Below are 27,960 nucleotides of genomic sequence, written 5' to 3'. Positions count from 1 at the left end.
TTCTTCTCTAGGAGAATGGCAACCTACCAGCTCCAGACCTTGGCATTCTTTTAAAGAGCCTCTCTGTACATCACATCAAATCAATATGACATCTTGCCACTTGGATCTGGAATTCATGTCTTCTTTATATTCACCATCCTCTCCCCAATCCCCCTCCCCACTGCCAATCATATGCCTCCTCTGTGGATATCTGCCACAGTCTCCTTCCCTAGGCTCCATGCCCAGGCCCTCACTATGACAATGTCATTCTCTCATCGCTTTTAGAAAATATCCAAACACTTCAACAAGTACAAAAGGCCCATAAGTATCTGACTCTTGCTTACCTCCCTAACATGTGGCCAATTTACAGTTTTTCAAAGAGTGTTTTTTTTTATGATGAAATCTTTTCTTAAAGCCATAACAAGGCAGAGGCCTTATATAAAAGAGGAGGGGCTCTTAGATGTCCATCAACAGATGAATGGATAAAGAAGATGTGATACACACACATATACGTGCAGTGGAATATTATTCAGCCATCAAAAGGAGGAAAGCTTGCCATTTGCAATGACGTGGATGGAACTAGAGGGTATTATGCTAAGTGAAGTAAGTCATTCAGAGAAAGAAAATGCAATATGATTTAACTCATATATGGAATTTAAGAAACAAAACAGATGAACATAGAGGAGGAGAAAAACAATATAAGATGAAAACAGAGGGAGACAAATGATAAAAGACTCTTAACTATAGGAAACAAACTCAGAGTTGTGGAGGGGTGAGGGTGAGGGATGGGATAACTGAGTGCTGGGCATTAAGGAGGGCACATGAGGTGATGAGCACTGGGTGTTATTTTCAACAGATGAATCACTAAAGTCTACCTCTGAAACTAATAATACACTAAATGTTAACTAAATTGAATTTAAGTTTAAAAAAAGAGGAGGGGCTCTGATGGACATTCCCACCAAGGACCTTAAAAAAAATTAGGGCAAATGACAAGTCTCCATTGGTTACCCACATTAGTATAGTGAGGTCATCGCCCCTTTGATCATTTAAGAGTCTCATCCCTAGCTTTTCCCACCCTGGCCCACTGACCACTGGGTACCATAGCTGTGTGTGTTCTTGTCTAAGCAGAGCAAAGCCATAACCCTACATCCTTATCTCTAGATGTTTGGGACCTAGCACAATATGCCTGGCACAGAGCTTTCCCAAAGTTTGGTAGAATAGTAAATGAATGAAAAGCAATAGAGAGTATTTTAAATAATTCCAATGAAAAAAATATTAAATTTGATCTTTAGTTAGTTGTTAGCATTCAGACTTTGTGAAAAAATTCCTAGTTACCCAGCTTAGGAAAAGAAAAACAAAAACCCAGACATTTGAGTCCTAAAATGATTCTATCTAAATAATATAGTATTAAACATATGAGGAATGCCTGATTAATTTGTACTTGATGAAAGAGCAGCCAATTCTTAGAACAGCTGCTTATAAAGCCTTACTTATCTTCCTCATGAAATAGATAAGATTAGCATAAGATCAGCATGCAATTATTTATTTTTTAAATTCACTAGTGGTATGCATTACAACATTCTGCAAAATATATTCTTATATGCTGCTCTGCAATGAGTTCCCTCATTGAATAGAGTGAAGAGCCTCAAAAAGAGAAAATAGTCAAATGTTTTATCATTTTTCTTGTTTAATGAAGAAATGGGGTCAATTTACTATAGCTCTTATGCCCAGGACATTTACTAGAGACCTTCTTTTCAAGCTGTTCCTTACCACAGCAAAACAAACAGCATCCAAAACCCCCCACCAACAGAGAGAAGTGAAATTTAAATCTGTTCCTAAATTATTTTGATAGGATATTAAATTGCAAATGTCTGCATAAAGTCATGAAAATAAAGTGAAGGAACTTGTTGCAATGTGAGGCTACCCCAGGCTATTGCATGTTAAGTCAAAGACAATTATGTCTATTGAGGAGAAAGCAACATTTAGCTGAAAAATTAAATAACAATGAAATCTGCTGAGTATGGACCCAGGCCTAAAACAACTGTTTTGCTTTCATCCTTTATCAAGTGATCTTTAATTATCCCACTGCCTCAAGATCTTTTTCTCCTGTTTCTAGGACACAGAATGCCCAAAGAAACTCAAATAATTATCATCCAATGCTGAAATCACTAGCATCATCCCTGGCTTATTGTTATTTTTTCTGTTTCATGATTTTTTTTTCAGCTTAATCACCATGGTTATATGAGATGTTCACATAATGAAAATGCTTTTAAAAGAGAAAAAAATAAATTCTAGACAAATTCGTACATAGAAATGCTGAAATGCCATTAAATTCAGCCTCTAGAGAGATTTATGTCTGTTAGTCTTGAATTCACATGTTGAAAATCTATGATCTGTTTTGAACAAAGGAAAGGAGTGTCTGTAAATGCATGTGGGTATTGGACTATCAGAAGATTAGGATATGACCTCGTCACCTTGTTCTCATAGATGAGCTACGGCATTTGATAAATTATCAGGGTCATTAAATATGGAATCCATAGCAATTCAGAAATTTGATGTTACTGAGACTCAGCCACCAGATGAAGATACTGTTGCCCCTGAAAGTCTGTTCCATTTGCTTCTACACATCAGTAGAGGAATTCTCTTAGGACGACTAGTATTGGAACTGCATTGTACACAGTGCTTACAATGTAGCCATTCAGTTCATCTCTTGACTGAACTAGGTCTAATACTAACTAGGTCTAATACCAGGCATTCTCAGGGCCACTCTTTCACTACATGGCACAGAAATTCAAGGAGTTTCTTTTATTGTTTATTTTTTAAAAGATTTTATTTATTTATTCATGAGAGACACAGCAAAGCAGAGACACAGGCAGAGGAAGATGCTGGTTTCCTGCAGGGAGCCCAATGCAGGACTCGATTCCAAGAACCGAGGATCATGACTTGAGCCAAAGGCAGATGCTCAAGCATTGAGCCACCCAGGTACCTCAAGGAGTTTCCTTTAAAGTAATTCTGCTCATAATCTGTGGGCAAAAACCTCTTACAGAAGGGCAGAAGATCATCAGAAATGCATACTCTCATAATACTCATACCACCGGCTTTGCAGCCACAGAGTTTAGACTGGGATTTTAAACTTTGCCATGGACTAGCTGTGTAGTGGTCAAGTTCAGTTACTTCCCCTTTGAGCCTCACGTCCCTCATCAGTAAAACGGGAATAAAACCAGGTATGTTAAAGGTTAAATTTGGTAATTTATTTAAAATTCTGAACACAGTGCCTGGCAAGCAGGAAGCTGCTGGTGGTGCTATTGCTACTACTGGTAGTGGTGGTGTTATTTCTACTATTACTGCCACTACTACATCAATAGCTGTGTGGAGTCCACACATGGGACTCCATGTTCCACTACAAAAAGATGCATTAACATTCTGCATTCAAATTGGATGCGGAGTTCAGGCTATTTAATGAGAAGAGTAACCATAAATTCCCCATGCCAGTATTTTTGAGATGACCACGTTTTTGTTTTTTAAAGATGTTATTTATTTATTCATAAGAGACAGAGAGAGAGAGAGGGCAGGGGGCAGAGATACAGGAAGAGGGAGAAGCAGGTTCCCTGCAAGGAGCCTGATGTGGGACTTGATCCCAGGTCCTGGGATCACACCCTGAGTCCAAGGCAGATGCTCAACACTGAGCCACCCAGGCGTCCCGAGATGACCATGTTTTTAAGAGCTAAACTTCATTTCACTGTTACCACTCTCAGGAAGGCCTGCCATTTATTCTCACAAAAATAGCAACCGAGCTGTTTGGTACAAAGCTGGTTCTTATCACTAGGAGAGATGACCCAACACTGGGAAACCAGCAAAATATGTTTCATACACTGAAGATCTCTAGGAGTTGAGTAGGAGGTAGTCAGATAGGACTGATAGGATTCAGATAGGATCAAGGCACTGCACCAATTTAGCTGAAATTTATAGATGTTCTTAAAACACACACACACACACACACACACACACACACACACACAATCACGTGCATAGCCAAGCAGTGTTATCTTGAGTTAGTCATAAATCCTGTTAGATTATACCATTAATCATTAAAAGATCAGACTTTGTGAATAGGCAGGTAAGCCTAGCCCAAATCCATTGTTTACAGCCAATTAGCAGATGACTTGGGAGATTACATCTTGGCAAAATCTTGACCCTGCCCAAGTTTATCATGGCTGTAGTAATTTGGCAATAGTCAGTAATTACTGGGGTACATTACAAATTTAGTACCTTCAATGTATACAGTCCCTGAAAATTTTCAATGCTCACAAAATGATGCACTGACTCCAGCATTTCAGGAGTAACAGAGTATCTTAGTTCTTGTTTATGGAAGGATTAAAGGATAAATGGTGGAAGCACTTTAAGAATATCAACATAATATATTATTTTTAGCTACCACAGTAAGAAAGAAAAGTAGGGTCTTCTAGTATCAGGTTTTTCACAAAATAGCAACTCTTGATTGAATCATCTGACTGACTCCTGGGGAAAGGTATTCCATTCCTCAGCTCCATGATGTGGACATTCTTTTCCTAATGTAAATTGGTCATTTACTTCCAAGTCAAGATTACATTGTATACACATTATACATAAACCTCTGTTAAATATTATTCTTATACTGAGATTTGCAAGGAAACCACCTGCAGAGAAAAAGCTTAAAGCTAAACTCAAGCCTTAAGGAGAACAGTTGGATTTACCTTTAAAATTAGCTGCCAAGCATCAAGCACATCTATAGATTTAACCACATTAGTAAACTGGCTTGAAACTAGGTCTGATAAACTAAAATTCACCATGGTACTGAAAAGATAATAAAGAAATGTGGCACCTGCCAGGTTACTCAGCAGGAGCCACTGAGATTACCTCTCTGTTCACTAGAAGTGACCAGGAAGCCTTAATAAAGCATCTTCAGAAATACTGGAGAGCTATTCAAGAAGAGATATTTGGGAAAATCTCAAGTAAGGAAGTGGTTTAGATTCACTTCAAAACTTTGCCTCACCAAAAAGAATTATGGCTTAGATATTTGCAACAAGAATTGTCAATCAGGGATCCCTGGGTGGCGCAGTGGTTTAGCGCCTGCCTTTGGCCCAGGGCGCAATCCTGGAGACCCAGGATTGAATCCCACGTCAGGCTCCTGGTGCATGGAGCCTGCTTCTCCCTCTGCCTGTGTCTCTGCCTCTCTCTCTCTCTGTGTGACTATCATAAATAAATAAAAAAAATTAAAAAAAAAAAAAAGAATTGTCAATCATTTTATTTCTGACAGTATATATGTGTATACTTGCAGAATTAATGGATTTATAGTTTAACTTCCTGCCCCCCCAACACATAACTCTTGAGTTTCTTCCTTCCTAATCAACTATCTTTGAGCCAAGAAGAAAGGATATATAGGATAAGTAAGAACTAACCAAATTACTAAAGAAGAGTGTCTAACCAGAATCCTGAAGTTTTAAAAATGACAGCAACCAGACATCATGTTCTTCTTATTGGAAGGATATATCCATCTATGAAGTCTTCACTGCCCCCCCGCCCCAAAATCAAGCCTCAATCTAATTAAGCTTCTGGATCTAGCTCCAGGAAATACAGAGGACAGGAAATACATGACAAAGGAACGCAATGGGGATGTAATGAAGAAAATTTATTACAATGAATTTCATTGTACAATGACTCTTAATTCTCCATGAAGAGTTGCAGGAATTGTACAGGACCAATGGCCTGGTTACTTCAACAGAAATACACAGGTAAGAAAACCAAAAAGGGTTGAGTGAGAATCTACAGATTAAAAGACACTTGAGAGACACACAGTAAACTGTTAAAAATTGTAAAACCATTGGAGAAAATCACCTTACAAACTAGTAACAAGGGATAGAAAACTATCTCAACACAGTAAAGACCATATAGGAGAGCCCATAGGTAACAGTACAGTCAAAGATGAAAGCCTGAATACTTTTCCTTTATGATCAGGAATAAGACAAGAGTGCCCCACTTTTGCCATTTCTACTTCATATAGTACTAGAAATCCTAGCCAAAGCAATTAGGTAAAAAAAAAAAAAAAAAAAAAAAAAAAGAGAGAATTAAAAGGCAAATAGGAAAAGAAATACAATTATCTGTTAGCAGATGACATGATCTTATATGTAGAAAACTCTAGATTCCACACATATACATAAAAACCTATTAGAATAAATAAATTCAGTACAGTTAAAGTATATAAACTCAACATGCAAAAATCAGTTTCATTTTTATATACTAACAATGAACAATCCAGAAAAGAAATTAAGAAAATAATTTAATCTACAATAGCACCAAAAGAATAAAACTTAGAAATAGACATAACCAAGTATGCAAAAAACTTGTACACTGAAAACTATCAAAATGTTGCTGAAATCAAAGAGGACACAAATAAATGGAAAGACATCCAATGGGAAGACTTAATATAAAGATGTTAATAGTACCCAGAGTGGTTTATAGATTTCATGCAATGTCTATCAAATTCTCAATGGCACTTTTTACAGAAATGGAAAAATCCATCATAAATTCAAATGGAATCTCAAAGGACTCTAAATAGACAAAGCAATCTTGGAAAAGAACACAGGTGGGTCTCATACTTCTGGCTTCAAAGATTATTATAAAGCTACAGTAATCAAAATAGGGTGGTACTGATATAAAGAAAGAGATATAGACGAATGGAATATAAGAAGGTCCAGAAATAAACTCTTATTCATATGGTCAAATGATTTTCAGCAGGGGTACCAAGACCATTTAATGCAGAAATGATTCTGCATTCAATGCAGAATGTTGTCTTTTCAACAAATTGTGCTGGGAAAACTGGATATCCAAATGTAAAAGAACAAAGTTGGTTCCTTACCTTATGCCATATATAAAAATTAGCTCAAAATGGATCAAAGACCTAAATTTAAGGGTGAAAGTATAATACTTTTGTAGAAAAAGCTTTATGATACTGGATTTGGCAGTAACTTCTTAGATATTATAAGCATAAACAATAACAGAAAAGACAGATAAATTAGACCATATCTGAAAACTTCTATGCATCAAAGAGTAAAAAGTCAACCCACGGGATGGGAGAAAATATTTACAACTCACATATCTGCTAAGAGGCTAATATCCAGGATGTATAAAGAACTCCTATAATTCAACAACAAAAAACCAATTTGTTAAATAAATGGGCAAAAGACTTGAATAGATATTCTTCCAAAGAACAAGCAAAAGAAAAGATGCTCAATATTACTAATCATTAGGGAAACATGAATCAAAATTACAATAAGATACCACTTCACACTCATTAGGATGGCTACTACCAAACAAGGGGAGGGGGAGCACAGAAAATAATGAGTGTTGATGAGCATATGGAGAAAATGGAATATTAATACACTGTTAGTGAGAACATAAAATGGTACAGCTGCTATGAAAAGTAGTATGGCGGTTTCTCAAAAATTTAGGCATAGAATTACTGTGTGATCCAGCAATTCTAGTTCTGGGTATATACCCAAAATAATTGAAAGCAGGGTCTCAAAGGTATTTGCATTTTAAAACCTTTAATTGAAATATAGTTGACATATTAGTTTCAGGTGTACAAAAAATAAAGCAAAATAAGAAAAAGGTGTCTGTACACCCATACATACGGTAGCCTAATTCGCAACAGCTAAAATGTAGAAGCAACCCAAGAAGTGCCCAATGACGGGTGAATAACCTAAAATGTGATATACCCATATAAATGGCATATTATTATTCAGTCTTAAAAAGGAAGGACATTTTGACACATGCATATGACATGAATGAACCTTGAAGACATTATGCTAAGCGAAATAAGTCATTCACAAAAAGATGGATACTGTATGGTTTTACTTGTATGCGGTATTTAGTGCTATCAAAATCATAGAGACAGTATGAGTTATTTAATGTATAGACTTTCAGTAAGTTATGGAAACTGGTTTGTACAACAATATGAATGTATTTACTACTACTGAACTACACACTTAAAAATGACTAAGGGGGTGCCTGGGTGGTTCAATCAGTTAAGCACTGGACTCTTGGTTTTGGCTCGGTCATGATCTCAGGGTTTGTGAGATTAAGGCCCTCATTGGGCTTTGTGCTCAACAGGAAGTCTGCTGGAGATGCTCTCCCTCTCACTCTGCTTCTCCCTCTCTTTCTTTCTCTAAAATACATAAATAAATCTTTTAAAAATGTTTTAAAAAATGACTAAGAAGGTAGAGCTTACATTATATGTATTTTATCATTATTTAACTTAAAAATTAATAAGAATTGGAGAAATATAACTTGATTACACATTTTATAACATTAAGAAATTACTGCTAATTTGCTAGATGGCTAAAGTGCTGGATACCATCTACTATTTCTATTCTAAAAACATTCCTTTAATGGAGTCTTAAATACATATTGAAATATACACAAATTAAGTAACATATCTGGGATCAGCTTTCAAAAATAATCATAGGACTGAGCAGGGGAGGGATGTGGTGAGGTTACAGATACAATACGATTAACTAGGATTTGACAACTGTTAGTTTAAAGAGGTTACAATGAATTTCATTATACTATCCCACCTACTTTTGTGTATGTTTAGAAGTTAGCATAAGAAAATTTTTTTTAATATAGAAAAAACATTCGCCAAGGTAAGATTGGCTGTCTTTTGTTGATGAAACTATGGATATTTATTTTGAAAATTTAAAGTAAACTCAAACCATACTTTTAAAACGTCAAAGACAAAATTTTTTTAAAGGCAAAACTGCAAAAGCCTTACAGAGTTCCTCAGCACACACCGTTTATTGAAAAGAAGGTGCTAGGCCTTGCTTGGTAATCCTTACCCAGGCTTAAGTAAGCTTTAGAATATACACAAGAATCTATGTCAGACACTGCTTTGCCTGTATTAACTCCACTAATTTTTATCACATGGGATGTTCTTTTCCAGAAAACCAGAGGAACTCCTACATTTATAATTGAAGCCACAGGACCTCCGTCTCATACACGGAGGAATAGTGGTGTCACATTGCAACGCTGATCGGCTGCAAAGAAGAATTCCCAGTGTAATTTAAGAATAGCAGTAACCCTAGAAGCATCTCATTTAGAGCCTCTGGCATTTATGTTTTGGTTGTACAGCTCCTGCAGATCCTTTTTTTTTTTTTTTCTTTCTCATCCACAATACTAGTGTTATCATCTAACATCCTATTATTGGCTATTTCTTACTAGTGAAGTGATCATAGCTACTGGAGCACACTTGTCACGAATAACACACGGAGACTTGTTTCTTTTGTAATATTGTCATTCCTTTGGACATTTTGTGGTTTCACTCTTTGTGGATTTCTAGTGGCATTAGTTCAGAACGGTTTTGCCCCAGTGAGAGATTACTGTTGGAGAGTCACTCCTTCTCTCCCAACAGCCCCCTTTATTAATTTATAAGCTCTGTGAAGGCACAAATTATGGCTGGCACTACTAGACCATACAAATACATACTATATTACAGATATATACTATATATATATTTGTTATATATATGTGCTATATGCATATACTATGTAATATTTATACAGTATACTATATACACAAATAAATACTATAGCTATGTATTCGTTTAGTAAGTTATGAAAGACTGACTTTCTGAATGACTCAGTAGTGTCAGGCCGGGAAACAAATGGTGTCTCAAGTAAGAGAAGGGTGGGTAGCCAGGTATGTATCTTGGGTACTGCAGCCCGTATAACATAGGAGGTTGTGTGTGTGCAACTTGAGAAGGGTGCCATTTGGTAGTACAATTTTCTGAATTATTTCATGGATGTTTTCAGTGATCATTACCCATAACTAAACTATTGCCAGAAGGGTAAGTTACTGAGGGCCTTCTGTTATGACAAATTCTTTTGATAGAGTCTTAAATTTGGGGTAGTCCTAGCATGGAGACCACACGGTATTAGCAGAATACTCTAGCCAATAGGGCTCCGTGGTCAATTCCTCCATGTGCCTGATGATGGGGAGCAGTGGGTAATTTCTTACACAACTTTTGCTTTATTCCAGTGACCAGGTTGAAGCTCATGCTTCTCAGATTGTTTATGTCGAGAAATATTATAGTTACAATTGTATTGCTAATTCCATTATTTGTATATATTTGTTTTCTTTTTTAAGATTATTTGAAGGAGAGAGCACATGTGTGTGTGAGCACAGGGAGGGGTAGAGGTAGACAGTGAGAGTGTCAAGTAGACTTGCTGCCGAGCATAGAGCCCGATCTCACAGCCTTGAGATCATGACTTAAGCCAAAACCATGACTTACTCAACTGACTGAGCCACCCAGGCGCCTCTGTACATATTTGATCTTAACTATCTTTTAAGTAAATGCTACAGAAAATATTTGGAGGGTAATACACACTCATCCTCAATTCTCACTCCCTTGCTTCACATGGCAATTTAATCTATTTTTAATGCCAAACATGAACCACTCCCACACCCTCTACCACACACACACACAGAATTGAATCTGACTTAAAATGATTTTCTCAACCCATGTTCATTTACTTTCTTATAAATTCTACTTCTCAGAATGTCTCAGAGTATCCATAGTCCTTTAAGCCTCAAGATAGAAAGTTTAAAGAAAACCTGTTTATCTCTTCTTGGGGTTTTAGAATAGGATCTAGAATGTTTCTGAGTATAAAAATAGAATACTTCCTTCTTTCCCTAGAAGTCTTAAAACTAGTCATTCATCTAACTATAAAAATATCTTCCTTTTATTTAGGTATTAAAAGATACATCCCTAGATTTTTAGTTTTGATTTAAAAATGTCACAAATATCAAATGTTACATCAGATCATGTACAGTCCAAAGAGAATAACCATATCATTTCAGTTTTACTATAAGAACAATTAAAAATAGTACCAAATGTTAATAAGGAATTTTTCTTTATTGCTTAGATATAGCAATAAAACATTAAGAGAAAAAATTGTTCCTATTTAAAAAAAGTTTTTTAAAGTATGCTCTACACCCAGCATGGGGCTTGAATTCATGACCCTGAGATCAAGAGTCACATGCCCCCCAAATTGTTCCTATTTTTAATGTAACTCTGGTTCCTACTGACATATCCTGGGACATTTGCCTTTTTATTTCTTTTCTTTTAGTATCTTATTTTTCTTAACTGAAAAGCAAAAAATTACTGGTAAAATAAACTAAGCAAACACAAAAGGTAATGGAATGTTCATCGAATTTAAATTCTTTGAGATCCTAAGGAAATTTTTTTTTAAGATTTTATTTATTTATTCATGACAGACACACAGAGAGAGGGGGGCAGGGCAGAGACACAGGCAGAGGGAGAAGCAGGCTCCATGCAGGGAGCCCGATGTGGGACTCCATCCTGGGTCCCCAGGATCACGCCCTGGGCTGAAGGTGGCGCTAAACCACTGAGTCACCTGGGCTGCCCCCCAAGGAGATATTTTAATACCTAAGTCATTGGTCCAATTTTTTAAAGATTTATCTTCCTTATTTCCTTCCTCCCTCCCTCCATCCCTCCCTTGCTTCTTCTTTCAGGTGGTGGGGAGGGACAGAGTGGGAAGGAGACAGAAAGAGAATCTCCAGGCAACTCCACACTGAGTTCAAAACCCAACATGGGTTTGATCTAAGGACCTTGAGATCACTAGCTGAGCCGAAACCAAGAATCTGATGCTTAACTGACTGAGCCACCCAGGCACCCCTATTGTTCCAATTTTAGATAGCTATGGCATTTTTAATTAGTAATTTAGTTCTACAAAGTACCTATGGTGTTGGGGATTTATTTTTCTGAAAGTAAAAAAAAAAAAAAAAAAAAAGTTAGTATTACTTTTAAATTTTTATCTATTCTACTTTCAATTTATAAGCACATTTTAAATATATGCCTAATGTCTTTTGCATCTCTCTTTTTTGAATGTGTATCCCTTACATCTATGAGACCACATCTACACAGACTCCTAGCAATGCTATTCTTCTTTGGATCAAAAAATAGAAATATGTTTTAAAGATTGCTGTTTAAAGAATTAACCTTAGGCTAGAAAGAGTTACTAGAAGATGGTTCAACCATTTCAAAAGTTCAACTAGTTCTTCAGGATATGGTACTTAGATTTTGAATTTGTAGAACAAAGGATACGGTTCCTAAATTATATCTGCACTGATCCTATGTGGGCAGCTAAGCCTCCCTTGGCAAGCAATTACTCTGTTGTAGTGGCCCAGTGAGGTGTGATGCTAACATTGTAGACAGGTTTATGAGGATTTGTTGGTCAATGTGAAAATCTTGTAAAGTATGCTCAAACTGACAACAAATCTTTGGGCAGCATCCATCAAATGAAAGCAAAAATATGTTTTGGACTCTTTCAACAAGTCCTTATTTAGAATGCTAACATTACAGCCACAAACAAGGCCTGGATGTCATTTAAAATAAATTCTCATTCAGGATCTTTTGTTTTGGTGGGGGAAAAGAAGCTGAAAAACAGGAATGGGCACTCTGAGTACAGGAGGGGCCTATTTTTAAGGCCCCATGCTGGCTGCTCACAAGGGAAGGATTAAAGATAAGATTAGGAAAATTAGCTTCCTTATCTGAGAGAAGAAAAAAATTATGCAAAAATGTTGTTTCTTTTTAAAAATATCACTGAAAGTGTTATGTAAGCGATCTATATAACCTGGGAGACCCAAAGTCTCCACTGTTTGCTTTCCACCTGTCTACAGTCATCAATACCATCAATGGAATATTAACTTTTTGCAATTTTAGAAACTCCTATCACTGAACAGCTGGCCTAAATTGCCAAGTTTTAGGAGTTGGGTGTAGTTCTAATGCCAGCTAAGAAATAATCTGGATCACCATGAGAGAGTGTATACACGTGAAAAATAAACCACGGTTGAACTACTGATTGAATGATTAAAAAGAACAAAACAAAACCAAACCCAAACTTGTGGTGGGGCTAATCAGGTCATTTTTACTGATTAGATATGTGACACCCAACCACTTTAATTTTCTCCTTAAGAGACTCCCTTTCAACATCATGAAAATAATACCCACGTGGAAAATAAGAAAAAGAGCTTCACCATTCCAAAGATTAATTTTGATTGTGGAGAAAGCCCAACGAATCCCAACCTGAGACAACTGCCAAGAAGTGGTACAAAGTGGGAGGGAAGAAGAATAAAACCAGAGAAGAACTGGCCAAATTGGCCTCGACACATGGGGACCCACGCGGTGCCAACGAAAGCCTAAACAGCTAATCCAATCAAAAGACCTATCTAAATTTCATTTGTAACCACTCTCCTATCTCTCTCTTTCCTAGTGTTACAGCCATTTCCTTAGGCCTTTATTACTTCCTACCAGGAGAACTGTGATGATCTATTCTGCTATCGGGCTTATCTTCCCAATTGTACAATTCCATCACGCTCCTCCACTATCGTTCATGGCATCCCCACACCTACAGCACAAAATCTTGACACTCAACGCTCCCTCCAGCCCTTCTTTGAGGGCAACGAACCAATCACAAGACTAGATTCTGTTCCTAGTGTTGTCGGTTAATAGACATGCTTCCTGGAGCTGTTCATTTAATTTTTCTGAGACACATGTCTCCACTGGGATAAAAAAAAGGTTAGAAATCAGTTGTATAATAAATGTGAGACAGGTGTGTAAACTATAAAAGCTCAACAAAGGTACAATATTTTTATTACCATTTCAATAAATTCTCTGCTACTCATCCTCGGCCACTCTGACCCTCTAAATACATTTTATAGATCTCCAGCCACTTTGCCTATCCTTCCCCTACATGGTTATGCTCTGCCTCTACCTCTCCCTCTCTGCTACCTGCACCAACAAAATACTGCCTTTCCCACTGCCCACTCCTTTCTCTGAATCCCTGGGGAAGCAAAAGCTCTTATTTATGGAGTGCCTCTAAGTATGTTTCTATAGGGTTTACATTGTTCTCCCAGTAATGCTGGGATTCCTTTCATCTTATAGATGGAAAGGTTGAAATAGAGCAAGTGAGACTCAGATATGAGGTGCCTTCCTGAGGCCACAGAACAAGGAAGGTCCAATGCCAGCGGTGGCAGGCCAGCCTTGTGGCTGGAAAGCTGTGATTTGTGTTCATTCACTGCATTCCCTTTCACAGGTCTGAAGAAAATAAGGCCATATTCAAGGAGGAGGCAGGAATATACATTTTACTTGCTGTCAGGGGTAAAGGGCTGGCAGAAAGAGAACAACTGGAAAGATAAGGACAAAAAAATGAATGAAGGAGGATCTTTCAGCTGGACAGCCCTCTGATAGTCAAAAACACTGTCTTTTTGAAACAAAAAATGAAAAAAAAAAGGCTTTTTGTTTTGAGAGTTTAGATTCTTTGTCATCCCATGGTTTCTAAAAGTTGGACCTGGAACCATAAATTATTTCATCATTTTGCACTTGGTATTGATATACAAAGAAGAAAATAAAATCAGGAGACCGTGCTCTGGGATTGAACATCTGTCACATAGCCTTTGGGCACCACTCTGCTGCGGTGGAAAGTGTGCTTTGGGTTTCACTCATTATTAATCAAATAGTTCTTCACTGAGAACTGTGGTGGCTACTGCCACCTGTCCACCAAAACTCTCTCTGTTTCTTCCTGGGCACACAGACAGGCTACATATACTTCCCACCTCCTTTGCACTGGGCTATGTGAACAGAAGAAGTATGTGCCCCTTCTAAGCCAGGTCTGTATAGTCTCCCATTCATGCTCCCCTGCTTTTTCACCCTGTGGGGTAGAAAGCTCATGACAATGATCACAGAAGCTTCAGAAGCTATATGGTGTGATGGTACAACCATGATCTGCACTACCAATCCTTGCCTAAACCAAGCAAACTGGAAGATCCACTTGAGGCCACTAAAAATGATAAATTTCTATTGTCATGACATATTGGGCCTATTTGTTACAGCCACTGCACCTACCCTAGCAAATTCATGTGCTGGCTTATGCTTCACTGGGGACCCAGATACAGACATACAATACCTGCACTAAGTTTGCAATCTAGCTGGCCACAGTGTGTGTGCTACTGAATTTTCCTGATGTCCTGAAAGACAGAAGCAAATGAATCACCACAAAGGTGAGAGCATGATCTAGAGTAGAGGTAGGCAAACTTTTTCTCTAAAGGGACAGACAATAAAGATTTTAGGTTTTGCAGTCCATCAAAGTCTCTGACACATCTTTTTCATAACCCTTTAAAAATTTAAACAACATTCTTAGCTTGAAACCCTACAAAAACAAACCATGGACCAGATTTAGCCTATGGAATATGGTCTGTCAATTACTGGCCTAGACACTTGGTCTGGATTTTTAAAATCTAACAGAAGAAAAATATTTCATGACATACAAAAATTACATGAAATTCAAATTTAGGAATTATAAGTAAGGATTTATTGGAATAGAGATCCATTTATTTGTCTGTCTACTGTCTGTGGCTGCTTTTGCACTGCTAAGGCAGAAATGAGCAGTTATGAAGGCATATGGTCCACAAAGCCTTCATTTTTGGTAAAGGGTCAGCTAATAAATATTTCCCAATCTCTGATCTGGAGCTTCCTAAAGAGAGATTATTCTAAGCAACCAGATCCTGTATAATCTAAGGAGGACACTGCATGTCTGACTACTTTGGTGCCATGCCAATAATTCAGCATCTTTACTAGCCACCACAGAAGAGGATCATCCTTCAAAAGATTTTGGAGTTTAGTGTCTCACTCTGAAACAAGGTAAGAAGAGTAACCTTTACTGGTTAACAGGAGTGTTCTAATAAAATTGGCTCCCTCAACTGCTGTCAATTTTTTTCTCTGCTCAATGTCCTAAATGATTACAGTATACACTCACTAGGGAGGCTTAGTTGATTTAAATTCACACTGGTGACTAGCATCCTTCTAGAAGCCTGGTGCATTACAAAACAAATGTTTAGACAGCAGATACAAGATCAATCAGTGACATATGCTGTTTTCATTACTGGGTTATTGTTATTAATAGGACACAATGATGGGCCCTTTAATTTCACAACTTAGATCTTTCTTCTCCTGGCTTTACTGAGAGATACAATTGTCCCAACTGAATTCTTAAAACAATTTGACAAGTATCCAGTTTTATAGATGAGGGAACTGGAGCTCAGTGTGAATAAAAAATTTACCCAGGGTCAAAGAACTGAAAAGTCAGAGCTTGGGTTTGAGTCTAGATCTATATGAATTCAAATGTTATGCCTTCGATTTCACCACAGGTGGATCTCATATTGGTAATTCATAAATTTAAAGACACTACCACATATTACTTACTCCCTGGCCACTATGCCAGATTCAAAGTGTTGTTTTGTTGGTTGTTTTGGTTTTTGACAGTCAAGCTTCAACTACATTAAAACAGAATCGGTATTTACTTTGTCAGACGTTTAGTCTCTAACCCCTTCCAAGCCTGAGTTTCCTTATCTGTAAAATGGGTTTGGTAACTACTGGTGAATTGAGCAAGTACTAGCACATAGGAAATTCTTCATAAGTAGGGCCTACAGTCAAAAATGCTAAGCTTTATGCTGTCTTAAGTGTTCGTGTTTAAGTTTTTGTGTAAAATGAGGGGTGAGGCTCATTACCTTTAGGAGACCTGTTCTGGCTCAATCCATCTGAGACACAGGTGTTAAGCAACAATAAAAATAAAGTATTGAAACAATGAAGCCATTGACTATAAATATCTTGGGATGCCATCCCATAAGACAGGAACTATGCTGAGGACACTAGCACAATACTTACTTGAAACATAAGTTTGGGGTATGTGGATAGAAATTAACAACAGAATTATATTGTCTAGTTAAAAGAGAACATTCAATGAAAATAAAATCAAGACTAGTTTTCTTCAGCAAAACTGGGGGATGTAGATTAGTTTGAAAGCCCCTTTAAAAATGCATTAAACAAAACCCTAGGACAGACATTATTAACAACCTAATTTATGGTAACACACTCATGGACTTCATTTTTCTGTTAATACGCTCTTTCTTTTCTCTTTGCTAGCCAGACCTGTCATGTACCAAGCACCCTCTTTTTGTTCCCATCACCTTTGTTATAAAACACTTCCTTATAATGCCCAACATGCCTGCTTCCCACAGCTAGGATTACATGGAAGGTGGGACATTCTCAAACTTTTTTGTACATATTGCTGTAACATGCCCTAATTTTGTATTATATCAACCAGATCCCGTATCCTCTTACTGAATGGCCTACTCATTGAGTTGCCTAAGCTACTGTGACTAAGCTACTTCTCAAGTATCTGGTTCCCATAGAGACAGAACAGCTATCACATTGTCAGGCATTCATTTCTTTATATGCCTGGAGAGTAAGGCCCAACCACATGCTCCCTTAACAATGCTCAGGGACACCACCAAAACTGTGTTCCAAGAAAGAAGGCTTGCCCTTCAACTGCTTTAAGACTTCTCTCCTTAGTGAAAGGAATGAAAGGGAGGCAAGGTATTGGGATCAGCTTGGTTGTTATCATTGTTTAGAAGAATTCTTGTTGAATCACACATTTGAGAACAAATTTGAGAACAAATTCTTCCTGACTCTGAAGTTCTCTAATAAAGAGAACATTAAGCAAGCTTCCTTGCATGCTTCAAGCTACAATTCAACATCCTCAGCAATGTGTCTTCAGAAGGGATGCCTCATAGCATTGAGCCAACAGGTGTTCACTGCAAAGAAGGTATTCACAAACATTTCAGGTGAAATCAGATTTAGAGTGTCTGAGGACCCTCCGATCCTGAGCTGTGTACTGTCAACACTAAACCTGTTATTTGAAGGCTTGCCCATTCCCGTATGTCCCAGGCTCACCTTCCATCTACCTTCTTGCCTGGTCCAAGAGATGTATTCCTCCTCTCAACAAATACACGATTAGCTTCCCAGCTGCTTAGGACAAAAACCTGGGAATTTTTTTTCACTCGTCTCTATTACTGCCCACCAGTCCAAATGGAATCCTTTGTAAATTCTATTTCTCTATTTGCAATAAAATCCATAATCCAGTTAGTTCTTTCCATCTCTACTGCTAATACATCAAGTCACCCCTAATACCTCTTTTCCCCAACCCTCTTTCCCCACCATTGGTTCTCCACATACAGCCAAAATAATCTAAATCAGATCGTGTCATGCTCTTGCTTGAAGTCCTCTAGTGACTTCCTATGGCATGTGCAATGAGACTGACCTTCTTGACATGGCTTGTACTTGCCCTCATCCCAGCCCACATCTTAACTCTGCATCTTCGTCACTCAGCTCACCCACATTCGCTTCTCTGTCCCTCAAATATCAAACCCTTTCCTGCTTTCATGCTCACTACTTCCTCTGCTTAGAACTCTCTTTCTCTTGATGGTTACATTCTCAACCAACTTCCTCTGCTTAGAACTCTCTTTCTCTTGATGGTTACATTCTCAACCAACCTTTTAGTCTGACCTCAGGTTCAAAGTTGTGCTCAGGAAGACCTTCCTGAACCAAGCTTTCTGAGGTTACTTTCTCCCCAACCCCTGTTAACCTATAAATGAATGGTTAACTTACATTTAAATATTTCAGATCACTCATATTTGGTTTTAGAAATTATATGAGATAAAACTTTTTATCACACACTCTTTTATGAGAAAACTAAACTAACAAAATACCATTTGATGAAGCCTCAAAATACTAATGGTGGACACTTTTAAAAATAAAATTTGTGCGATTGTAATATTTGGTTTAGATATTGTTGAGAATCCGAATGAAAAACTCTAAGCTGCCAGGGGTTTCTAGGTTAGGTGTAAATTCCATGTGTAAACCAATGATTTATGGCCAGGGACTGACATCAGGCCATTGGGTCATGGGATGCTCACTACCTTACCCGAAGCTGACCCCTTTCAGTGGTGAACAGAGCCCTTATAAGACAACTCTCATTGCATCAATCTGGCCCTTAGTACAAAAGCTTTCAAAGACTCAATACTTTCTAGATGGTTTTCAAATGCTGGTGTTCTAAGTGCATGCTCTTTTCAATGATTTTGTGTGAGTTCCAAGGCTTGCTTTCCTAGGAGTTAGTTGTAGGGACATTAAAATGTTTCAGTTAAGAAGATCTTCAGGATTCCTCCTACTAATTACACATGGATATTTTAGCTATTAATCTCTAGTAGTAGTTTTGTAGAAATATTAGTTTTGTAGTAATTCTTCATAGAAGGAAGAATATAAAAAACACCACAGCAAATATTTATTGAATCCTTATTATGTGGTAGCCACAAAGTAGAGAATTTCTTTGAATGATTGATTCTAATGGCTTTTTTTCTCTTAATAATCATACTGTATTTTTGTTCACTGTCTTCTTATGAACATCTAACAATAATTAGATGGGGCATTTTGTGTTTTACAGATATCTTATTTCTAAAGAGAAATCTAAAGGGTGGCATATTCTAGAATATTCTCGCTCTTACAAATGTGCATTTTTTCCAGGCTTTTTTTGGGGGTATTAGGTATAACTTCAGGGTTATGAGAATGAAAGTTGCACTGTGAAGTTCAACTGATAATTCCTCAACTTTCACTGCCAAACTATACCTACATGGCAGGCATTCAATATATATTTGTTGAAAGAGTGGGTGCCTGGATAAATACTGTAATGACAGCATGCACATTTTGTGGGTATCAATTTTACATTTAATTATAATAAACACCTGGAGTCACCAAGACACAGAATTCAGTTCCTAAGGCTCTGAACCTGATGTAAGACTTATGATTTCTTTAAAGATTAAAAAAATGAGAAATACCATATTCACAGGATAACTTCAGAAATTACCTAGGGCCACTTTAAATAATAAGGTTTTTGTGTGGGAAAGGTTTATGAAACCACCAAGGAATAGACCAAAAAGAATTTTTTTTTTTTTCCAAAAAGAATTTCTAAGGTTTTTGAGAAGCCCAAAAGCAGAACATTGAGGCTGAATTCCTACTTGTAGAAGGTGGTCTGTAATATTCCTTTTTACTTACCACACCAAGTATTATAACAACTCAGACATGGAGTTATTTGTTCTATGGTCATTCTAGGCCCAATTTTACATACCATTCACATAAATATAGCCTCATAGCAAAGGGATTTATAAAGACACTCATAACAGGTATTTTGAAAGCAAAATACTAACACTGTTAATCACTGAAGACAATAACATGTAAAATACTTGCTCCATGAATACGTTGCAGATAAAAAAGTAAAATAACAGTGCATATAAAAAATACAAAATCTTTATGTCATCTATATTTTAATATTTCATCCTAGAATAGTATTCAAACACTTTTATTCATTAGAGTCTGAAATAAGTATGAATTTAATTGCATAAAGTTTACCTCATTTTTAAGGACCTAAAAACAACCTCCTTTTGTTCATTTATATGTTTTTGCCTTACATATATATTTGACTATATCAATAAATTAAGTAGTTCTCCCTTTCATATTTTAGATTATTTACAGTTAAACCACATTCCCATCTGGACAAAAAATTCAGTTCTAGGCATATTTACTCTAAAGAAATTAAAAACTGATGTCTCTTGGTACTCACCCTTCCATATCTGTTGGCGTAGGACCCAGTAAGCAAGGAATGGAATACAATGATTGTCTCATCCAAGTCCCAGATGAAAACCCTCTACAAAAGAAGAACTGAATCAATATATCTTTTCTTTGGTTGAAGAAACCTGTTATTCAGTTAACCTCAGCATAAATAAGCAGTCTTGAAATAGAAGACAAGGAAAAAATCTGAATTTACTATGTTTCTAAAATACAACTGTTCCAGAGTATCCACCAGCTTTTCTCCAGAGTACATAACCTCAGGTAATTATATTAATTATACTAGTGACATCAACACCAACATGAGCAAGCAATAATAAATGTCCTTTCTACTTTGAAGTAGATTCTCAGTTCTCTATTCTGAAAAAATGAATAATGAGCTAAAACTAGTTTATAATTTCTTGAGATAAAGAAGGGCCAATCAATTAAAAAATCATTCCATTTTTCTTTCCTCTTCTCTACTTATTAAGAAGCGTTAAAATAGTGAATCTTATGTTTTATTTTTATCAAGCTAAGTATTAAAAACCTGCACATAAAACTTAAAACTTCATATCATCTATTCACCTTATGATTGTTATCACATGGGTGGGTTATGCATGAACTCCTGCCTCGTTTTCTTCAGATTACAGATAGTTAACAATATAAGCAGACACATCACACATGCTCTTGACACACTTGGGATATCTGGAATTGGATTTGAAGGAATTCACTTCAAAAACATCTTTGAGATACCACAAAGGCTTCCCAAGCCTACTTTTCTTCTTTCTCTTTCCACTCATACCAGTATATATATATTCATACACATAGGTTCTTCTGGGAAATTTCCATCTTTTCGGCCAAAATAATCATGTTTTCCACCATCAGATTTCATTAGGCAAAACCCAGAAACTTAACTGCAGTGGATTCAAGGCTATGAAATCTACCCTTCAAGGTTTTATTTAATCCCTCCTGCTTTTGAACTCGACCAAAACAGGTCTCATAAAATGACTACCATTTCAGTTTAGAATATCCCAGCTTTTCCTTTCTCAACATATATAAACGTGTCCAATTTTCAAAGTGGACTTTAGTAAGCATTTTTAATATGATACTTACTCAATTAAAATGTCAATGACAGCAAGATAAGAGAATTTTGTATAAGCAAAATTATATAATTCACTATATTAGAAAGAAATAACCAGATGCTTTACATGTAGTTAAAATGCCAGAAAAAAACATAAATAATTATTTTTACCTATAGGTGATAATAAAAAGAAAATAATGCTTTACTTATGATATAGAGAAGAAAGCAATAACAAAGCATTTGGGCATCTTGATGGCCATTTACATTACAGGTATACAGAACCACCATTTAACTACCAGGATACCTTGTTATTTACTAGGGCATTGGCAATGACATACCTCAAGATCAGAATCTGGGGGAGGTGAAGGATTATTGTTTCTTCGGCCCCGTCCACGTGACTTCCCATCTGAACCTCGACGCAATCGATCAGAATCTGAGTCTTTAATGGGTGTTGACGGGCTGTGGATTGTACTGTACTCTGTAGAAATACAGGAAGGTCTTTCATCTTTTGGTTCTATTACCCTGGTGTCAAGATCAACCTTGTTTTGATTCATGGAGAAGCTTGAAAAGTAAAACACATTTCATTCTGTTCATCTTCATTACGTTTACTTCCATTGATAAATAATTTATGAGATATTTGATTCCAAGAATCCATTCTTTTGAAAGAATGTGTGATCAGAAATGAATAAAATTAAATTGAGGGTGGAAGACAGCAGGTTGTAGTAAGCTGCCTAGTTTTTCTTTGTGGTTCTCCATGATGAGACAAAGCTCCCCTATCCCCACTTCCACAATTGTGTCTTTCTTTCTTTCCATAAATAGTGCCTGGCCATACTGAGAGGTTCATACATGTGCCTTACCAGCCCCTCGCCGACCTACAAAAAGGTTTTTGGTTCAGAGAAAGAAAAATCAACTCTATGGCAGGAAAAAACAAATTAGCAGGCAGATTTTTCATTGAACATTTCAAAACCTCCTTTTTCTCTCTCATTTTATGTGAGAACAAGGGAGTGGCAAGATAAGGAAGACCAGATATATGGGTACTGCCCATACTCTGTACAACATTCATCATGGATTCTTCCAGTATTTTAGTCTCTGAACCAAAAAAATCTCAAACAGAACATTAAAATTGCTCACCTGGGTAACTCAGAGAAATCATGGAAATAATTATATAGAAACTACAAAATAAAGAACAACTTCCAATCTGCTAGAGGAATGGCTGAGTAGTGGTTGTGGAGTTGAAGGGGGACGCTCTTACCCTGCTTCCACAATGAATAAAACCCCTTATAGTCTCTTCTTCTAAGAGTTCACCCATCAGACAATTTCTATCTCCCCAAATTCCAGATGTGCCAGTGTGCTGCCTCTCCACCCCAAACTCTTTGCCAGATTTCTCTACTAGATGTGGGTTGGAATCTCTCAAGCTGATATAAGGAATGATAATTTTCATTGAGATGCTGATGTTGCATTTCATCAAACAGAAAAGTATTGAGGACAGGTGAATACCTAATAGTCTTTATTATATACTATCATCCTTGACTGTCCCAACAAGGCTAGCCATGTGTCAAACCACATGGTCTCAGTATGGTCTCAGTAAGTTTAAGAGTTAGGAATTTCAGTGGATAGGAATGGACTTTGACAGAGTAAATTCCATTTCTAAATCACATGGAACAGCCCTACAGCTCCTGTTTAATTTTAAAATCTAAACAGATTCCTATTATTTTTAGATGAGACTTTTTTGCATGTCCTCTGCCATAGGAAATAAGACCAGCAAACTTTATCACATATACCAGCAATGTGATCCTTATACTCAGAAATCATTATGATACCTTACAAGCCTATTAGTTAATTATGGCCAGAAAATCCAAAACAACTCCACTTACTAGGTCAGCTTATGTAGTTATATGGGATGCATTTTTGAGCTAACCCATCTTACGGAACAATCAGAATACAGTGCTGGCTGGTCCATGTTTAACATTCTCCAAATCCCTATTAGATTGTTTTCTTGCAGAGGCAGAAGACTGTGGCATCTTCTCAAATGTTCTAAGCCAAGCATCTGCCTTCCATGTTTTATAGAAAATTAGGAGCACCAAAAAACAAAACAAAACAAAACAAAAACCAAAAAACATATTTTTAAAGGGGCTCCACGAATTCAAAGTTGTATTTTGAAGAAAAAGTCCTGACCTTCTTTTTCTTGTTTTTTTTTTCTGACCTTCTTTTTCTTTAAAAATTATGCAACTATATCTCTATGCGAACCTGGATAGCCACCATTTGAGACAGAACACATGCCGATCTCTTTAACAGTTTCAAGACAGAGCATTTACTTTGCAACTGGCACAAGGGGCATCTAATTGGACTCATACTTCAAGTACTTGACTTCAAAGTCCATCTTGACTTGTGAGCTTTCCACATTTTGAAGTTCATATTTGACAAAAAGCTAAAAGATGTTAAGCAATGTATCTTATTGCATTGTGTCTTTTGCTTCCACTTCCAGCTAGTTTAGGGTGAATTCTCTCCTCCAACTAGTTTATCTTATTGAGGTTTTCTTACCCTGGATTTCTTTGTATGGATTGCCCATTCCTTTTCTTGGTGTGTATTTCTTTATAACTGCATTAGAACTAATTAAATCTTTGTAAATATATTCCACCCACTTTTTTTGGGAGGGGAAATAAAAAAAGTGATAAATTGATTACTCACTTCTGTAAACCTGGCCCCAAAGAAAATAAGTTCAATGGGCAAAGTATAAAGGGGGATTTTTAAATCATCTAAAGTTTTTCCAGGTGGAGAAAAAGCCCTAAAATATGGACAATCTGATACGTCTAAATATTAAAACACACACACATACACACACACCTTATAGGCCTCAATTTATTAGAAGATAAATTTTTTTAAAAAATAGATTTTATTTATTTATTCATGAGAAGCACACAGAGAGAGAGAGAGAGAGAGAGAGAGAGAGAGAGGCAGACACAGGCAGAGGGAGAAGCAGGCTTCATGCAGGGAGCCCGATGTGGGACTAGATCTCCAGACTCCAGGATCATGCCCTGGGCCAAAGGCAGGTGCTAAACTGCTGAGCTACCCAGGGATCCCCGAAAGATAAAATTTAAATGATGCAAGCTAGATTTTTTTTTAAGATTTTATTTATTTATTCACGAAAGAGAGAAAGAGAGACAGAGGCACAGGAAGAGGGAGAAGCAGGCTCCATGCAGGGAGCTTGACGTGGGACTCGATCCCAGGTCTCCAGGATCAGGCCCTGGACTGAAGGCGGTGCTAAACCGCTGAGCCACCTGGGCTGCCCAATGCAGGCTAGATTTAAAAAAAAAAAAAAAATCTCTTCCTCTTTGTTCTATGAAGTGGGATTAAACACTTCTACTCTCCTAACCAGCTTTCCTGATTCTATTCTTTTCCTTCTATTAGTGTAAAACAACTCAACAAATAATTTAATCTTCTAATCCACTGACATCTCATATTTCATTAAAATCCTTTCCAAATTATTCAACTTTACCCCCACTTAGATAATGAATGTGAAAATACTCAGAGGAGCATTTATTTAACAAACAATGACTAAATGTCCACCCCACTCCAGGCACTGTATCAGGAGCTTGAAGTATAATGATGTATCATACAGATATGGTTGTCATGGAGCTTAAAATTCAGAGGAAGGTACTGATTTATGAACAAAAGTAAGAGATTAGAAAACAATTAGGAAGGGTTATGGCATAAGAAAGGTAGAATGCTGGGAAACCACAGAGTAAGTTCACATAACTTAGATTTACAGGATTACAGAAGCTTCTTGAAAATGGGGGACAAAATTACCAGTGAAAAATAGACTATAAAAGTTCTCTAGGCAGGTGCATGAACATGTGTGAAGGTGGAGAGAGAGAAAACATGTGCAAGCATGTCAAAGAATTGAAAAAAAATCAATCTGACCCGACTCTAGAAAAAGAGTACAGAGATGAGGTTGGAATGGCAGGCAAAGAATCAAGGAGAGAGGGATGAAATCAAATTTACACTTTAGAGGATTCTAGTTCCAATGTGCTATGAGTACTGGAGGCAAATCAAGACTGAGAAGCAGAGACCAAGGTAGGAAAAGTGAATTCAGTGAGGATTGGTGGTGGCCCATGCAGGTCGTGGAGATTGGAAGAGCTACAGATTTGAAGTGTATTGATTTCACTGGGAGAGAAATCAATAACTAATTGGATAAGAAAGGAGGAGGAAGGGAAGGAAGATGCTTATGTCAGTGGTTTAACAACTGGGAAGATGAAGATGAAGCTATAAGGTATGGGATTTAGGAAGAAGGGATTATAGGGAAGTGTGTAGATGAGAATTCACATTCAGCTTTGGACATGCTGAACTTGAAGATTGTATGCCGTAATCAAGATGTCCAGTAGGCTGTTAGACTACCCTAAAGCTCAGGAAAGACATGTAGGCTGGGTTTAGGTTTGGAAACTGATGCCATACATAATGTAATTAAAGAAATGGGTATAATTAAAGACATGGAGGGTATAGGAAGAGACAGGGAGAGAAAAATGGGTAGGGCTTAGTGGTTTAGCACCTGCCTTCAGCCCAGGGCGTGATCCTAGAGTCCCAGGATCGAGTCCCACATCCAGCTCCTTGCATGGAGCCTGCTTCTCCCTCTGCCTGTCTCTGTCTCTCTCTGTGTCTCTCATGAATAAATAAATAAAATCTTTAAAAAAATGGGTGGGGTCTCAGGAGGAAAACCAAGGTTAGCATGTTATAGAGGAAAGAGTATCAGGAAGGAGAGAATAATCAGTAACATCAAAATTGAATCCAACAGTATTTAGATTTAGAGTTACTGAGATCTTTGGCAAACTGGCAAAATGAGAAGTATTTAGGAGGTAGATTGGTGGGATAAAAATGAGACAGAAAGGACAACAGTAAACAGGAGTTAAAATTCCCAACATGTTACTGAAGACCCTGTAATAGCGAAATTCAATAATTGTTTTTAGTTCTTATTAACCTTATTGTACCTCTCTGTGACTGTCCTGACCACTGGCTACTTTAAACTGTGTCACATCAGAGTAACCTGACTTCCCCTTTTTCTGCTTCTTATCCTACTACTCACGCTATTACTTTTGCCTCTTTAGAGACCTTTTCCTCTACCCAAAGCTTAAATATTAGTGTTTTTTGTATTATTGATACTCAAAGTGCTCTCTGGGACAAAATAAGGAGCTTGTATCAGGATGTTAATTAATGCAATCCCCCCTCATCAAAAGTCTTGCTATGATTAAAAAGAAAACAATGTGCTTAGTGATGCAGTTGATTACATTCTGAAGCAAATCCTTATGTTATATGGACATAACAATTATATATATATATATATATATATATATATATATATAATAAAAAATTAGTGGATAGGCAGATAGTTGGTAGACTATACCTTGAGCAGCAGTACAAGACAATTTTCTCTATCTCACTGAAAGCTCTCAGCAGTTTGAAGTATTTGTAAGAGGGATTTCAATGATAAGTTCCAGGCTGAATACGCCACTACTTACTAGACCTCTCTATTTGAATATTCCAGGGGCACCACAACTAAAGTTGTCCCCAAATGGATCAGCCTCCTCTCTTACTGAGTCTGATCAATGGTACCAACATCAACCCAGTGTTTCAAGCCAGAAATTCCTCATCAGCTCCAACAAATTAAGACTAAGTTTTAGGTCTTTTACCTTCTGAATACTTTTGTTCTAAATTCAGGCTCTCATCATCCCTGCTTTAAAGTACTGCAACAGGCTTGTTTTCAAGCTTAGTATCCAAACCTTTCAATTACCACCTACACCACCATGAAAGAAAACTTTAAAAAATCTTCAATGCTCCCAACTTCTAGTGTAGAACAGGAAGGATGGTCTAGATTTTAGGACCTGTGGACTCAACTACCATATTTCAAATCATAATCTCACTGCTTATTAGAAATATGTCTTTGGGCAAGTTTACTTTTTCTGAGTCAGTTTCATCAACTGTAAAACTGGAATAAATGAGATGAAATAAAACCAACATACCTGTAAAGGTAGTTTGAACTAGTATTTTATGATGTTAAGCTGCCTTGAAGTAAAGAGAAGTCCCACCAAGTTCAACTTCTCTCTTCCCTTCATAGTCTACACTTCAGACAGACACACCTAATTATCTGAGTTCCCTGAACATGCTAGGCTGTTTCATGACTTTGAACATGCTGTTCCCTCTTCTTACAATGCTTTTTCTTCATGCTTATCATCCCTTCCCTGATCTGTCTGTGAAACTCCTATCAATCTCTAAAGATCAAGTATCTTCTTCGTGAATTTTCTATCTATATCTGAGGCCCTGTTTTGCATTTATGGTTATCTATTGTAGGATTATACAATTT

At 37.0% G+C, this 27,960-nt stretch overlaps 1 protein-coding gene and 1 long non-coding RNA gene across 16 annotated transcripts in view; one reads left to right on the top strand and one right to left on the bottom strand.

The window, feature by feature from the left end:
* Nucleotides 1–27,960, bottom strand: part of EYA1 (EYA transcriptional coactivator and phosphatase 1) — a 419,064-nt gene that overhangs the window by 57,732 nt on the left and 333,372 nt on the right. For all 15 annotated transcript variants that reach the window (XM_077876586.1, XM_077876588.1, XM_077876591.1 and 12 more), the window contains 2 exons: nt 21,947–22,086; nt 20,544–20,627 (listed from right to left, as the gene is read on the bottom strand). In XM_077876586.1, the coding sequence (XP_077732712.1) occupies nt 20,544–20,627; nt 21,947–22,086 (224 nt within the window). The remainder of the gene's footprint in view (nt 1–20,543; nt 20,628–21,946; nt 22,087–27,960) is intronic.
* On the top strand, nt 17,337–20,995 carry LOC144300516 (uncharacterized). The gene is made up of 2 exons (XR_013367182.1): nt 17,337–17,696; nt 20,566–20,995. It is a non-coding gene; the product is annotated as an uncharacterized LOC144300516 (long non-coding RNA).

This window comes from Canis aureus, chromosome 28, assembly GCF_053574225.1.
Source record: "Canis aureus isolate CA01 chromosome 28, VMU_Caureus_v.1.0, whole genome shotgun sequence".
Lineage (NCBI taxonomy): Eukaryota > Metazoa > Chordata > Mammalia > Carnivora > Canidae > Canis > Canis aureus.
Note: the sequence above shows the minus strand (reverse complement) of the source record. Positions and strands in the feature narration are given on the sequence as shown.